The 15,463-nt window shown below is 41.5% G+C and overlaps 1 protein-coding gene across 1 annotated transcript; it reads left to right on the top strand.

The window, feature by feature from the left end:
* The first annotated feature begins 9,694 nt into the window (after nucleotides 1–9,694).
* sfrp2 (secreted frizzled-related protein 2) lies at nucleotides 9,695–15,042 on the top strand. Its single transcript, XM_080760452.1, has 3 exons — nucleotides 9,695–10,415; nucleotides 11,642–11,722; nucleotides 12,489–15,042. The coding sequence occupies exons 1-3, from the start codon at nucleotides 9,917–9,919 to the stop codon at nucleotides 12,791–12,793; spliced, it is 885 nt and encodes a 294-aa protein (XP_080616578.1). The 5' UTR covers nucleotides 9,695–9,916; the 3' UTR covers nucleotides 12,794–15,042.
* Nucleotides 15,043–15,463: the final 421 nt, after the last annotated feature.

The following is a 15,463-nucleotide window of genomic DNA, read 5'->3' as shown; positions in this document are numbered from 1 at the left end:
GCTGGGAAGCTGCAGCATTCAATCGCACAGCTTGGAGACTGATCATCGAAGGCGGTCCCTCCAGGTTTGAAGAAACGCTCGCCCAGCAGTCCGTGGCAAAGAGACTGAGGCGAAAGAATAAGGCCCAAAACCAACCAAACAGACCAGCATCAGTCTTTCCCTGTGTGAAGTGCGGAAGGGAGTGCGAATCCCGCATTGGTCTACTCAGACACACTGAATGCTGAACCAAAAGCCGAAGAACCCCTTTCCAGAGCGTTACTCCATATAGTCTCTCGAGACTGACGGATGCCAATGATGATGATGTAGTCATGACGTAGATGACATCGCCAGGGGCCCTTCCCCATATATGGGAATGTCAATTATTATTGATTATTATTATTATGGCCATATTACGCCTCCATATATGGTCACACCTCATAACATCACACCTCCATACATGGTCACTCCTCGTGGCATCACGTGACATCATGATCACCTTAGATCTTGTGCATTTTTTGGTCAAAGACACTGACGTCGTCTAACCCTGGATATACATGGAGAAGACTGGATCATCACCCATGATCCGCATATATGGAGCAGGCCAGCAACACTACAGTACATCTGACCTCAAACCTCAAACCCTTAGATCTCCATATATGGAGCTAACCTGTTCTGACATTCCATATGTTGATCCTCCCCACCCGTCCTTCCTGTTCTGACATTCCATATGTTGATCTGACCTCATCAAACCCTGTACAGTGTACACTCAAGACACGCTCCATATATGGCCAGGACAGAATTAATTTCATATGTTGATCTGACCCCCCATGCCAAAGCCCCAGCGCTCACCCAGCAGTCTGCTGTCTGCCGTCACCCAGGCAGATGTGTGCACTTGCCCTTTAGGGCCCTCAGGGTGTCCTACTGGTTATTATAAGTGTGGGATTCTCTGCTGGAATTGTTACAGTCTGGCATATGGGTTGTGGAGTGAGAAATTATAGTTTTTTTTTATTGGCCAAAAATATTGTCTATACATTCATGAATCCACTTGCTGAACAGCCGGCTGTCTGTACTGAGCAATTTCTTTTATAGGGGTTTATGTGACCATACCATTAACAACCTATTTAAGGAAAAAATGACAAAATTGTTGCTTTAAGTAGCATGTGACGCGTCAAACTAGGGGGTTTTCATGATTCTGAATCCATTCCATCCATTATTATTATTATTATTATTATTATTCCAAGCATTAGTTTTGCACAAAAAACTCTTTTGGATAAAAACGGCCATAGCCGTCATCACAAATGTGATGAGGTCAGCACATTTTGGGCACATTTGGGCAAGTAGCCCTGCATACAAATAATAGCAGTCATAGCAAGTGCTAGTAATGTGTTTGGACGTGTACCTTCCCCTACACAGCACGCATTTTACAATCTCAGAGTAAAACTTGAACGATTAACAATGTCACCATGCGACTGCGCAGCATCACCCAGTGAGGTATTAGTGCCTTCTGAAAGGTGCTTAGATAAATTGTCGAGACGGTGTAAAACATTAAACTGCAGCGTCACACGTAGTTGTCAATACGAGGTCTATAATTCCACTGTGATTAAATGCATGAGTCAGCGAGAGGAATGCCCAATCAGTCATGAAGAGAGGTTCTTTTCCTGGATAAACGGGGCATTCTCCCCCTCGCTAGTGAAACAATCTAGCACTTAATTTACGGGAGCAGTAAATTACCTATGAAACACTGTTTATTCATGCCAAGTCCTCTTGCCATTTATATAAGTCCTGTCTTGTTTTACAGTGGAAAGAAACCGGTGGTGGAAAGTAACTAAAGTACATTTACTCCAGTACTTTACTTAAGTAGCCTATAATTTACAGGTAGGCTACTGTATTATACTTATGTGATAAGAAAAATTGTATAGTCTTTATATTGAACTTTTTACTCCACTACAGTTAGTTGAAATCTGTAGTTACTAGTTACTTTACAGATATGGATACAAACATACATTGAAATGTTTAATACTTCAGCTGTTAAAAAGAATGCCGATCTACAAGCTCACAACGCGTTGCATTGCGACGTTTGACACATTTGTTTACTTTTAGTTTGGTAATGTAAATATATTTCATGCCAATTAGTTTTTACTTTACTTGCCTTTACTTTTAAAACAGTATTTTCAAATTGTTACTTTTACTTAAGTAAAAAGTTGAAGTGGTTCTTCCACCACTGGGGAAAGAAACACAAATTAATCTGTGAGCCCGCTTGCCAACTTTATCCTCTTTATCCTTCACTGCGAACACTTTGAGACCATAAACTTTATGATAGGTTTAATTGAGACACAATAAAGTACAACAGTGTTTTCAATTGAAATAGTTTCAGCACTAAACTAAACTATTTTGACTTGTAGGCTATCAACTTCTCAGATGTGAGGCAGCTTCAACGCAGTGAGAAGGTTAAAAGTCGGGTTGAGATGTCTCGCTTGCAAAGAAAATTTCCTGCACCCGATGACAGCTTTTGGCGTTGAATTAGTCATCAATAAAAGCTATGGTTCTCAAAGTGGGGTCCGCAGCAAAATATGTTTAATAGACTGCATCAAAATCTACATCGGCTATATCAACAATATAGCCGATCTACAAACTCACAATGTGTCGCGATTAAATAAATGTGAAAAATGTGAAGCTGAGCAAAAAGGCCCTGTTCCCCATGATGTAAATCGTTGCTGTCTGGTGGAAACCTCATACTGTATGTCCAAAACTGTTACTTTTCAAGATTCTAATTCAAAACCAGCAAAAGTAGCAGATCTACAGTACTACCACGAAACACATTTCGAGACTTCAATCTTCTGCTTTTGATACTTCTGTGTGACACTGTAGGTGTAGGGCATTAATTTACGAAACAACACAAGCGCGTTATATGGAGTATGGAGATAAGAGGTTTCTGCCAGACAGCAACAAAATTATCTATGCCAAATAAAGAGAATAAATCTGCACACCAAACATTAATTCCCATTTGCAGAATGTATTTATCTGTGAGTAACGTTTTGAGCCTTCCTCACCTCAGACTTCTGGCAAGTCTTGAGTGGCTCGAAATGTTACTCACAAACAAATAAATCCTGCTAAATGAGTTAACGTCTGCTGTGTGGATTTATTCTTGTTTATTTGACGTACTCTTGTTTTTGATCCAGCAGCCCGACCTAATAGCTATGGGATGTGTGCGTGTCTTTTACCCTTTTTCACAAATGTTCCATATCCCTATATTGTTCATCAATTCACAATTCAAGTCAACGGTTACTGCCAAATTCACGATTCTGAATTTCTTCATGCTGCGGACAAAACGGAATGGAATGAAGTTGGTCATTCTGAAACATGGTGGTAATGCAGCCCAGCTTGGCTTTGTTGTGCTTATGTCCTGCTCCATGAAAAGCAGGGGCGGAAAGTAACTAAGTGCATGTTGTTGCTGTCGGGCAGAAACCAACCATCTCTTTAGTCCAATTCTTTGTGTAATTTTGTAAATTAACACCCATATGTGAGCATAGCACAGTCACACAAAAGCATAAAAAGTAGCAGATCCGCAATCTCGAAACGCAGCGTGAAGCAACACGCTTTCATCGTGTGGATCGGCTACTTTTGATGCTTTTGAATTTGAATCCTGAAAAGTAACAGTTTGATATATTATGAGGTTTCCACCCGACAGAGACAATTTACTCAAGAAATGTAACATTTTTAGGTCATTTTTCTTTACTTGAGTATTTCCATTATTCAATACTATAATACTAACAACTTTAGTTATCTACTTTGTAGATTTAGATCATTATCCTATTACAAAACATACATACATTAACCTGCACTTAAATGAGTAGTAGACTGAGTAGAGTCAAATTATTTGCTCAAGAATACGACAAAAACAAAACAGTCTCCATGAATTCAAGGCTTCATGGGGTGTGTAATTGATAGAGAATAAGCCCTATTTTATGTCTATTTGAAAATTGGCAAACATAACACGACACGTTGTGAGCTTGTTAGATCTACTATTTTCGTTTTACTTGTAGCAGAGTATTTCTATATTGTGATATTGACACTTTTCCTGAAGTAAAAAACTCCTCCACACTGGCTTATATGTCCTGTTCTGTGGAAAAGAAGCACGTCAACGTAGTATTGCTAAAGCTTCAGCTCCAGTATCATGACAAACCAAATTGAATGATTTAATAGAAGCGATGTCACACGAGGACACAGGGGCAAAGGATCGGCACAGAAAATGAGTTCGGAAAAACGTTCCCAGATAACGTAATTTCATCCTCCATTAAACGTCAGCCTGTGAGAATGTCGAAGTTGATCTGTGCAGCAGCCGACTGGCACAATGAAGGCAGCATGAGCAGTGGTAGGGATCCTTGTGTGTTTACTATAGCAATATCATTCTCAATGTGGGGTTGGAGGACTCCCGGGGATCCTTGAGGGGGTTCCAGGGGGGTCCAATGCAGCTAAATGATTGATAGTTAGGAAAAGACAAAGTATTTTAGGCTAAACTGGCAACATTTTTAGAATCACTGTACTAGAACCAAATCATATATCGGTTGGGCTCTAATGGGCCATGTCGACAGAGATATTTCGGCTGAAAAACGCTTCCAATCACCCGAGTTGATAATATTTCAGCTTTCAGCAGGCAGATAAAAGCGCCACATGTGAACAAGCATGTGCAAAATAAACGCTCAGCACCTTGTCAAGCTGCTGGGGTTTCCAAAAATGCGGCAAGATATAACCAATTCAAAACAGACGCTGCGCTCAGGAGGAGAAAATAAAAATGTCTTGGTGCATATGGCCAGTTATTGTTTACTATGGTAACCAAAAACAAGATGCTGGAATGGGAACACAATGCCCCATACCTCCTACTGCCCAGGTGTCCATTGGCAAGGCACTGCTGCTTGCCAGGCTGGTGTCATGCTGAGATGTCAAAATGTGACTCATTCTATATAATGAATACTCAATTAGCCTCTTACTTTTGATACTTTAATTATATACTGAAATGATGCAAATAACTAAGAAAAAAACCTGTATACAATACATTCATTGTGGTATTGTTATTTACTTAAGTAAAAAAGCTTTTGGCTTGGGGGCATGAGTGGCAATATGGAACCAGAGGAACCGGAATCGGTTCCATCACATTTGGGACTGTTTCCGGAACCGGTTTGAGTGGTTTTCAAACTTTTTAATTTCAAAGACTGCCATAACTCTGTGGCCTGGTACCTGGACCTGTTAGGGTCCATTTGGTTCCATTTGTACGCTCTTTGTTCAGGCCCATTTTCCACCGGGGTTGAACCGGTTCAGTTATTCTTTCCTGTCTAATATTGAACCAGTTCAGAGTGTTTCCACTGAACATGAATTGGTTCAGAACCCTAAAAGTTGGTTCGGAACCTGAACAAAAAAATCTGATTCTCTGTAGACTTCCAACCTTCCTTAAATATATTCTTGAACAACCCACAGGCTAACATTACACACCGAGTAAAATTAATTACACAAACATTAACACACATCAACGTGAGATTGAAATATCCACTCATATTTTCTCTCTGAGGGAAGGGCATAACCTCAGTGCTGAGAGAAACCATTTGGCTGTCTGTCGACCAGACATGTGTGCGTGTGCATGTGTGTGTGTGTGTGTGTGTGCGTGCGTGCAGTGTCTGTGTCTGTGTGTCTGCAGTGCGTGTGCGTGCGTGCGCGTATGTGCACTTGTGTTACTATATACTTGTGAGGGCCAAACGTAGAATTTGAGAAATGACGGCTAGGATTAGGCATTTAGAGGTCAGGTTTAGTAGTATGTTTTACGCCTGATTTATACATAGTTGCGCACGAGGGTCGTGTACCAAGAATTGCAGATCTACAAGCTCGCCACACGTCCCAGCAGGATTGCATTGTGAACTTGTAGATCTGCAACTTTCGGTGTACGACGACACAGGCACGCAACTAACTTCGGCTTCATGGTTTGGGTTAAAAATGGTAAAAATGCCATTAATAAAATGCTTTCCTGTTCATGTCCTCACAAGTGTAGCAAATTATACAACGTCTCTGTCGGGTGCCTCATGTGTCCAAAACTGTTCCTTTTCAGGGTTTCAAATTCAAAAACGGCAAAAGTAGCAGATATACAAGCTAGAAACACATCGCTGTAACGTGACCCGTTTCAAACTAACTTGTAGATCTGCTACATTTGATGCTTTAGTGTGATCAAGTAGGGCGTTCATTTACCAAAAAACACAAAGTTAGAATTTGCACGTGTATGTGCGTGTATGTGTGTGTGCGTGCTTGCGTGTGCGTGCGTGCATGGAAGGGAGATAGGATCCAGGGCCTGCAATGCTAGATTTAGTTTCTCCCCATGGGTCCTGTGAATGGAGGCCTGCTTCCCCCTCCAGGGACAAACTGTATTTCACCATGTGCTACATGAACCTGCAAGAGCAACTCGCTGCTTTTCACTTCCCCTAATGATGATAAATTGATGCACGAATGAATTGAGTGAATGCCTCTTTTCAGAGCGCTTTCAAAACTACTTACCGGCCTGAGTCTACAAAGAATAACTTGTAGGGGGGGTTCATTTTCACTGATATATGTCTGTTGTTTTGGGCACGCGGCAGTCAAACGAGCCCAGGAGATCAATTATATCGGGACGGAGGGAGGCCGAAGAAAAATGCTAAGCCATTTTGTTATGATTTCCATAAACACAAGAGAGCACAGTGCAGCGATGAGTGGTAGGCCCAAGGAAAATGGTGCATTGTTTCGCTCGGTTTTGTGTTATAAAATATAACCGGTTTTTGTATGGGGGGGAAAAATCAGAAGAAAAACAGCGGCCTATCAGTGAATATATATGCGTTTTGGTTTGTCTACAAGTTTGACCTATATGCTATAGCAAAGGTCAAACCTTTTCAAGTCCGGACTCTAAAAAGAGATATCTCCCTGGGATACATAACAAAATATGTTATGAATTAATCGCTTAAAGGACCACTTCACCCTTTTTCAACCTATCTTCATATGGTACTCAAAACCTGCCTACCATCATCGATGAAGATTTCATATAGAGCTAATAGACACTAAAGCGTTTCTCTTTCTGGAAAGTTAGAATACATCAATCATCATCATCAATGAAAAATAAAATAAAAAGTTTTAAATCTAGTTTGAAAATACCAAAACTGCCTGCTGATGTCACTGGTAGACAGGTTTCTGATCAGTCCACAGCCCTCATCTGAGACACAGACTCAGTAGACAGAAATACCATATTACAATAATAATGTATTAGTGAGGACCAAATATATGAAGATAGCTTGAAAATGGGTGAAGTGATCCTTTAATTGAAAAGGAAAATATTGAAAACAGCAAATCTATAAGCTCATAGCATTCTGAGCTTGTTTATCTTGCATGTTTTTATTATTTCTGAAATATTTAGTTTTCTTAAATGATCCCTGTCTAATAAGAGTGAAAATACACCTTCAACTTTTAAAACTTTCACTCAATAGGGGAAATTCCTGTTGCAAGTTGAAGATGTAATTTGCCCATGTGTGGTCTAGCCCTACGAACTGTGCTGCTAATAAAATGTGTCAATACAAATAATTGAAAATATTGCTTTGATGCTCATATTAACCGTAGATTCTTAGAAAGTATTAAGTTGCACATGCATTGCATGGTGCTGGACCGCACGTTGATGATCAACTTGCGAAGGGAGAGGCCCCTATTGAGTGAAAAAATCACAGAATGTTGAAATCATGCATCAAGGCCCTTCTGCCAGAAATAAGCCCCTACTGGGTGGGGCTCCTGGCGGGGTTTCTTTCTTTTTACATGCATTGGGCATTGTCATATTCTCTAACACAGCCTGAAAATCTATTCTGGCAGCCAGCTCAGTAGCATGCCTCGCTATAGTCATTAGACTCCCTGTACATTATATCCCCCTTTGAATCCCGTTTGCGCCACAATTTTTGTGCCAACCGCAAACAACCTTTTTTGCAGATCAAGTGTTTTAGACTGCAACGGAGTCCGACATACATGTCCGGTTAAGACTTTGGCGACAGAGTCCGACATACATATGGCTGGTTAAAACTGAGGTTAGGGTTTGGGTTAGTATACGACATTCTAAACACTTATTTGTAACACTTTTTAAACGTGTCAGTGTTATAAACAGAAGAAGTAGCATATTACAGTATATTACTATGCATACCCTACCTGGCAGGTGAAAACAAGCCACCAGATTAGCATTTGAATGCACCACATGCATTTTATACATGTGGTGGGGGGAAGAGTGCGTCCACCAAGGAAAGTAGGCTTTCTAATAACACAAGCCGCCTTATATTGCTAATTGGCGAGTAGTGAAAACGTTATTTTTTAGTTGTGCAACCACTCCTACAACCAGCAATGTCCGTGTACACCTATGTATGTGTTCAGGGGCGTCATGTTTCAATAATGATTGTGAGTGCTCAAAGTCCCGCCCCCCCCCCCCCAGCGGGTGGAGGGTGCTTCATCGTAGATTCGTAGTCAAATGAAAATAAAGCTGTACTGTACTGTATGCAACATTTATACTCTCTACCTGGCAGCAGAACAAAAGCCACCTTATTAGCATTTGAATGGGCGGCCCAACACCTCTTGCCCAAGCGCCCGTAAAGGTGTGTGACTACGTGACATTTTGAGCAGGGGGAGGGGAAATTCAGTGTTCATAATACGTGGGTGCATATTGGCTTATTATTTTAACCGTGGGTGTTTCAGCTAGAGTCTCCGCGCCTGTATGTGTTCACCTATGTATGTGCTCACCTACCGGTATGTATGCATGAGCACCAGTATGAGTACCAGTAGGGGCGCTGTTGTGCCATGCAGAAACAGAGAGAGAGAGACAGTGCTGCACTGTTGCCTACTAATAAGAGAGAGAGAGAGAGAGAGAGAGAGAGAGAGAGAGAGAGAGAGAGGGGGGGGGGGGGGAGTTGCACCACTCGGTTCACAGTTCACAAGGGTGCGATTTTTATTTTCGCTACAGACAATGCGTTCTGCATTTCATGCAAGCGCAGGAAAAGTAGCATAGCTCTAACTTTGGCTTAGAGCAGGGGTAGGCAACCTTAGGCACGGGTGCCAACATTGGCACAGGGGAGGGTGATCACTGGCACACTGGCATTAGTGTGAGAGAGAGAAGGTTTTTTTTTTTTATTAAATATTCCAAAAAAAAGTGTAGTCAGTTAAATTAAGTCTATTCACATCTACAAATTACACGATAATTTACATCCTGCACATAATTGTACATTCATTCAAACTCCTAACTCATGACTGGGGAGGGATTACAGTAGGTGGGTTAATGCTCTGAGTTTAATGATCATCAAAAATATTTCTAAGCTTGTTATGTATATCCTATATGGACAATCAAAATCAATTGGGAATGTTGATGTGGTGTCATAAATATATATGGCACACTGACTATCACGGAAATTAAAACATGGCACTTGATGTGAAAAAGGTTGCAGACCCCTGGCTTAGAGCCTCTAGCCAAAGGCAGCAAAGGAATTTATTAGAGCTATGGTTCTATGGCTGGACCAGATCCAAATCAAATGTTAAAGCATACAAGTCTTATTAGGCCTACTAGCCAGCCAGCCAGGGAATGGATCATTTTAAGATAACAACATGACTATAAAAAGGGTAGGACAAAATATATATTTACTCGCGGCCCCGCCGGCCCATAAACATGAATCCGCGGCCGCGCGCGACCATACGTTTTGGAAACCCTGGGTGCGTAGTGCGTACCAACCATAGTGGTCTTCCTTCAAACTCCTCCCTAACATGCTTGGAAGAAAAAGCAGTGGTACAGTGGAGTTGACACACAGTCACTGACAACCAACCTCTCTACAGGCACTGGACCACCGTCCACCTCAATAGACAATAACCCCCCCAAACATATACAACAGCGTCCTATATTCTCTATAATCGCATCAAAATGCGTGGCTTCCTCCTGACAGCGATGTGGGTGCTGACAACATTACCGTCTATGGAAGCCATCCACGGATTGTACAACTTCGGCCAGCCCGAACTGTTCTACAAAAAGAATAACTGCAAGCCCATACCTGCCAACCTGCTGCTGTGTCACGACATCGAGTACACCGAGATGCGGCTGCCCAACCTGCTGGGCCACGAGACCATGAACGAGGCGCTGCAGCAGGCGTCCTCCTGGATTCCGCTGGTTCAGAAGCAGTGCCACCCGGACACCAGAAAGTTCCTGTGCTCGCTGTTCGCCCCGGTGTGCCTGGACGACCTGGACGAGCCCATCCAGCCGTGCCGGTCGCTGTGCGAGGCCGTCAAGCAGGGCTGCGCGCCGGTCATGAACGCGTTCGGCTTCCCCTGGCCGGACATGCTGGACTGCAGCCGCTTCCCGCTGGACAACGACCTGTGCATTCCACCGGCGGGCGTCGATAACCTGGTGCCGGTCACCCAGGAGGGTAAGGGTGGCGTTAGAAACTTGTGTGGTGGAACTCAACAAAGTATCTAGGCTACTCCGATGTAGTATATTATTTGCCTATACTTATAGGCTATATAAGTAGCAATCCAACAATATGTAGGCTACTCTGTTGTATTGTTCTAACTGTAAGTCCTGTACTGTGCAGTGTGTAGCCTACTTGAGTAAAAGGCTACCCACACAGCCCGTCATTATGCCGAATGTCCCATATAGCACAAGTCCTTTCAAAAGTGTTCAAAGAAAATCTACTAAAGTCAATGGTTCTCTCTCAGATAAAGACCTGTAAACTGTAAGGGTCCATTTGGAACCCGCTCCCTGGACCCTGGATAATTTAGTCTAAGTTCTAACATTAGCCTACATGGGGTGGTGGAAGAAGCACTATAGCTGCATGTATTAAAAATGTTAAAAGTAAAAGTGCATTACTATGTGTTGTGAGCTTGTAGATCTGATATGTAATATTTATTTACTATGTATTCAACCTTAAGTGGTTTATACATGTTTTGTAATGTAACTTGTAAGTTTACTAAAGGTGTCATGTGGTGGAGTAGAAGTGAAGTATAAAAAATAAATAGGCCTATACTACAAAAACAGAAAGATCTCTAATTTGTATTGGTTACTTTCTTCCACTGATGGGGATGAGTCAATAGCACGTACACAATTGGGACCAGTTAGTGATGGTTAGAATTCATTGAGCTTGACTTGTCATTGATCGAATACAGTAAAATGTAGGCCTAAGTGTAATTAGAACAATACTATCATGCTGTAGGATATTGTTGCTGTCGAGCAGAAACCCCTTATCTAAAATTGTAAATGAATGTCCTCCTACTTGATCATACCACAGCATCAAACAACAGCATCATTCAAAAGTAGCAGATCCGCAAGCTCAAAACGTGGTGCTTAGCGACAGGTTTCGAGCTTGAAAATATGCTACTTTTGATGCAATATGTTGTATACCTACAGAATACCAATAATTTTCTATATTTTGCTAAATATGTTCTTGCGTCCTTTCACTTGGCATTAACAGTAACCACTTTCAAACCTGGCATGTTCATTAGATGAAAATAAATGTCAAATAATTAATAAGATTTGAAAATAGCAGATCTACAAGTTCAAAAAGTCATGTGTTGTGAGCTTATAGATCTGCAATTTTCATCACTGAACATGTCTAAAATTGGTGGTTAATCCTTTAAGTGGTTTATTTTGTTTTAGTGCCTAGGGTGTGCGATGCCTGTAAGGAGACGGATGAAAATGACAATGAAATTGTAGACAACCTCTGCAAAAACGACTTTGGTAAGTCTTCATTTATAACACCACCACCACTACGCAAACATAATGTATACCACTGGAAAGAAATGGGCATCAATTGAAACTACTCAATCCAGATCAATGTTTTTGCTATACAACAATCACTTCGTGTTGAGAGCAGACATACTGCACACAGGAACCACTGTCCACTAGAGTCAGACCCATGGGTTTGGCAGACATCGACAATAAATTGACCCTTTTGCCAGCTGCTTGAAAAGCGTCTGGACAACATTTACAAGTACCTCTAGTCTAGTAGCAAACTAGCAACCATAGTGGACTTTCATGATTGGCCGCCTCTAAGCCAATGGGAGACTTACCCATAAACCCATACTTTGAACGCTGCAACCTGAATCTGTATTGGCTGCATGCTCTGAACGCTGCAATGTGAAGCTGTGATGTTCATAAATGAGAGCTTGCTGCAGCTGCAAATTATGACTGAGCCGTTTGGACATGTCATTCATTGTAGGTGGAAATGTTCAACCATTTTTAAACATAAAAAAGTATCCAGAAATGTACAAGATCTACAAGGCGTACAAGATTAAAAACAGCAGATTTACAAGCATATGAACCATAATAAGCTTTTGAACTTCAAACTAAAGTTTTTCAATTTTTGGATAAAACAAATATCAGTAATCCGGTACTCTAGGACATTCCAAAATAAATATCGAACCCAAAACTACAATTTATCCAAAACACGAAGGATGAATGTTTTCATCTTTGTTCATTCACATCATCTCCCATCCCTGTCCAGCTCTGAAGATCAAAGTCAAGGAGATCTCCTACATCAATGGAGACACCAAGATCGTCCCGGAGACCAAGAGCAAGACCATCTACAAGCTGAACGGCGTGACGGAGCGCGACCTGCGGAAGACCGTGCTGTGGCTGAAGGACGGCCTGCAGTGTGTCTGCGAGGAGATGAACGACATCAACGCTGCCTACCTGGTCATGGGCCAGAAGATGGACGGCCACCTGGTCATCACCTCGCTTAAGCGCTGGCAGCGAGGGCAACGCGAGTTCAAGAGGATCTCCCGGAGCATCCGTAAGCTGCAGTGCTAAGAACGGAGAGATAGAGAGATTTGTTCTGTTCGAATGTCAGACACCCTCCCATTTCCGTCCAATGCTCCCGTTCGTCTCTTTCATGACCATTAAACAGGTGTTCTATTGGCTGCATGCCTAAACATAGACCTACTCATATCTCCTGGGTGTTTAACAGAGAGACGGTTAAAATCGACCACAGGTCCATTAGATAACCTCTCAGGGGTTTTGACTGTGTTGGTTAGAAAACAGCAACATCAAGTGCTAATTATGAATACGAAATTTAAAAAAAGTTCTCGAAGAGAACAGCAACAGTAGGCTGTCTACTCACCAGAGCTTCCTCCATGAGACTCTGTGAGCAATGTGCCTCCCATGGACTCAAGCTATTCTCCATCCAACTTCAATTCTGGCATTGGGAACTAATCACACTAGCAGTAATATGCCTGTGGTCTCCGAGGCTACACTAGCAGCTATATAGACCTGGTGTTTGCCGAAATTTGACTCCCTGGCGGAATCCCACTCCCCCTTCACTACCCACCTATGGTAGTCTGTAGCCTGCTATGGTTCTCTGTAGCCCCCTATGGTACACTGTAGCTCCATAATTATGTTGGTCTTTAGCTCCCTATGGTGCTCAGAAGCACTGTTAAAGTACTAGTTCCACACAGACTCAAAACACACAGCCACACACAGTCAACCCAGCCACCTCAACCCTACCGTGCACCCCTGCCCCGCTACACTCCACCACCTGGGCAGGAACTGGAGAGTGGAGACCCTCCAGTGTATGAGTGGGTGAAGGCGAGTACGATTCTGTAGTGTGAAAACGATGAGCCACTCTTCTATCCACCTAAGAGTGTGCGAAGGAGAGTCGAAATGCCAGCAGGGAGTCAACTCTTGGCACAAACTTTCAGACAGTCCATCAACAGAAAATGTTTCCGGTCTTCACCACATCAGACAAAAGAAGAAGAAGAAAATAAGCTTTTGTGTACAGAACCTTGTCAGTACATAGGCAATATTTGTATCCAATACATAGCCATTTCTAATATAGCTATACATACAGATATTTAGTTCAATGAGTATCAATAAAGTATCAATGAGTGAATTTGTGAGACCTGTGTGCCTGATGACATCAAGAGACAAAACAAAGTGATTTGTGTGTGTGCGTGCATATTGTTTTCTTCCCCCCTTTTCTCTAGCAAAACGAGAGATAGCTGGCTATATTCTCTGCCTGTTCAACTATTGAACAGAGATATTGTTGGTCATTATTTTTTATATACTTGAGCCTCAATACTGCACTGTATAACGTTACTTTTCTACCCCACAGTGTAATAAATGGAATATTGTTCTAGTTCAGACTTTTAATATTTCCCTTTAACATTGATTATATTATTTTGGGTCTGCAACTTTTGACCATGTTGGTGTCATAGCTGTCGGCGGACAGAAACCTTGTTGGCCTAACTCCATATTTCAAACTATGTGTCTTGTTTTTTGAGTGTTATGCAAAAGTATGAAAATAGCTGATCTACAAGCTTGTCTGGATTGTATGGAATTTATATTTAACTATAATGGAAAGAGTTTGTGACTAAATAACAACATTGGATCACAGCTTTTGTTTTTATTCCTGAAAAGTAACAGCTTTGGACATACACGGTTACTGTCCGACAGCGACGATTACGTTTCCTGCTTTTAACTATGTTTCAACTAAAACTAAGAGCATCAGAATTGTATATTAGGGCTGATAATGATTGTTCTTTGTTAAAGTCCAACGACTTGGAAAATGCAGATATTCCCACTGGTGTGTATGTGTGTATTGTAAAGTATTATTTTGCAATATTACTCTGTAAATATCAAATATGGTTGTTATTATGCTTTGTACATAGTCTTCAGAGATAAATGTCACGGTTTGTAGACACATTCAATTTTGCTCTGTAAGCCAGTGGTTCTCAAAGTTTGGTCCGGAGATCCCCAGGGGCCCTTGGGGGAGGGGGGGTTCCAGCAAAATGTGTTAATACAGCATCATAATTATAATAATCAATAATTATAGGTTGGCTATTCAAAAATATCAGATACAAGCTCACAGCACGTCCCTTTGTGCAAGCTTTGCTGCAAGCTTGTACATCTGTTATTTGGACACAAATCTTCTCTTCTGGGGGTCCCTGGCACAAGATATTTGACACAAACTTGCAGGGAATACACTCATAAAGCCGTATTCGTATTTTTACTATATGCAAAGTGCAAACCAAAAACAGTGAAATAAATGACGTACACATTTACATCAATGTCTGTGAGCATAAATCGACTTTGCCAACGGGGCTGTAACTATCTATTATATTGATTACTATTTCAATTAATCAAATAATTGAAAACAGCAGATCTACAAGCTCATAATGTGTGGTGGTGGCATTTTGAGCTTTTATGTTGCTGTCGGGAGGAAACCATCTATAACTCCATTTTTGTTTTTCATAAAAAATATATAAATCAGTGTTATTGAACACCCTTTACACAAACCCGGATAGCTGGGCCGCCCCTCAAAAATGTTGAACAAATGAAAAAGTAAAAAGCGCTTCTGACAAAACCTCTTAAATCCATTGGACCCCTAAAACAGCTAACTCCACCACCTCTCATGCAAGTAATTGACAATAGAGTCACAACATCAATTTTGATGATGAGGTATTGCTTTGTTTTCAAAATAGA

This window comes from Protomyctophum bolini (genome assembly GCF_963924005.1).
Source record: "Protomyctophum bolini genome assembly, chromosome: 3".
Lineage (NCBI taxonomy): Eukaryota > Metazoa > Chordata > Actinopteri > Myctophiformes > Myctophidae > Protomyctophum > Protomyctophum bolini.
Note: the sequence above shows the minus strand (reverse complement) of the source record. Positions and strands in the feature narration are given on the sequence as shown.

Bases quoted from the DNA above. Each gene is read 5' to 3' on its own strand.
- sfrp2 (XM_080760452.1), top strand. From the start codon at position 9,917: ATGCGTGGCTTCCTCCTGACAGCGATGTGGGTGCTGACAACATTACCG. The intron at 10,416-11,641 runs GTAAGGGTGGCG...ATTTTGTTTTAG, and splicing joins GGTGCCGGTCACCCAGGAGG to TGCCTAGGGTGTGCGATGCC. The intron at 11,723-12,488 runs GTAAGTCTTCAT...ATCCCTGTCCAG, and splicing joins CCTCTGCAAAAACGACTTTG to CTCTGAAGATCAAAGTCAAG.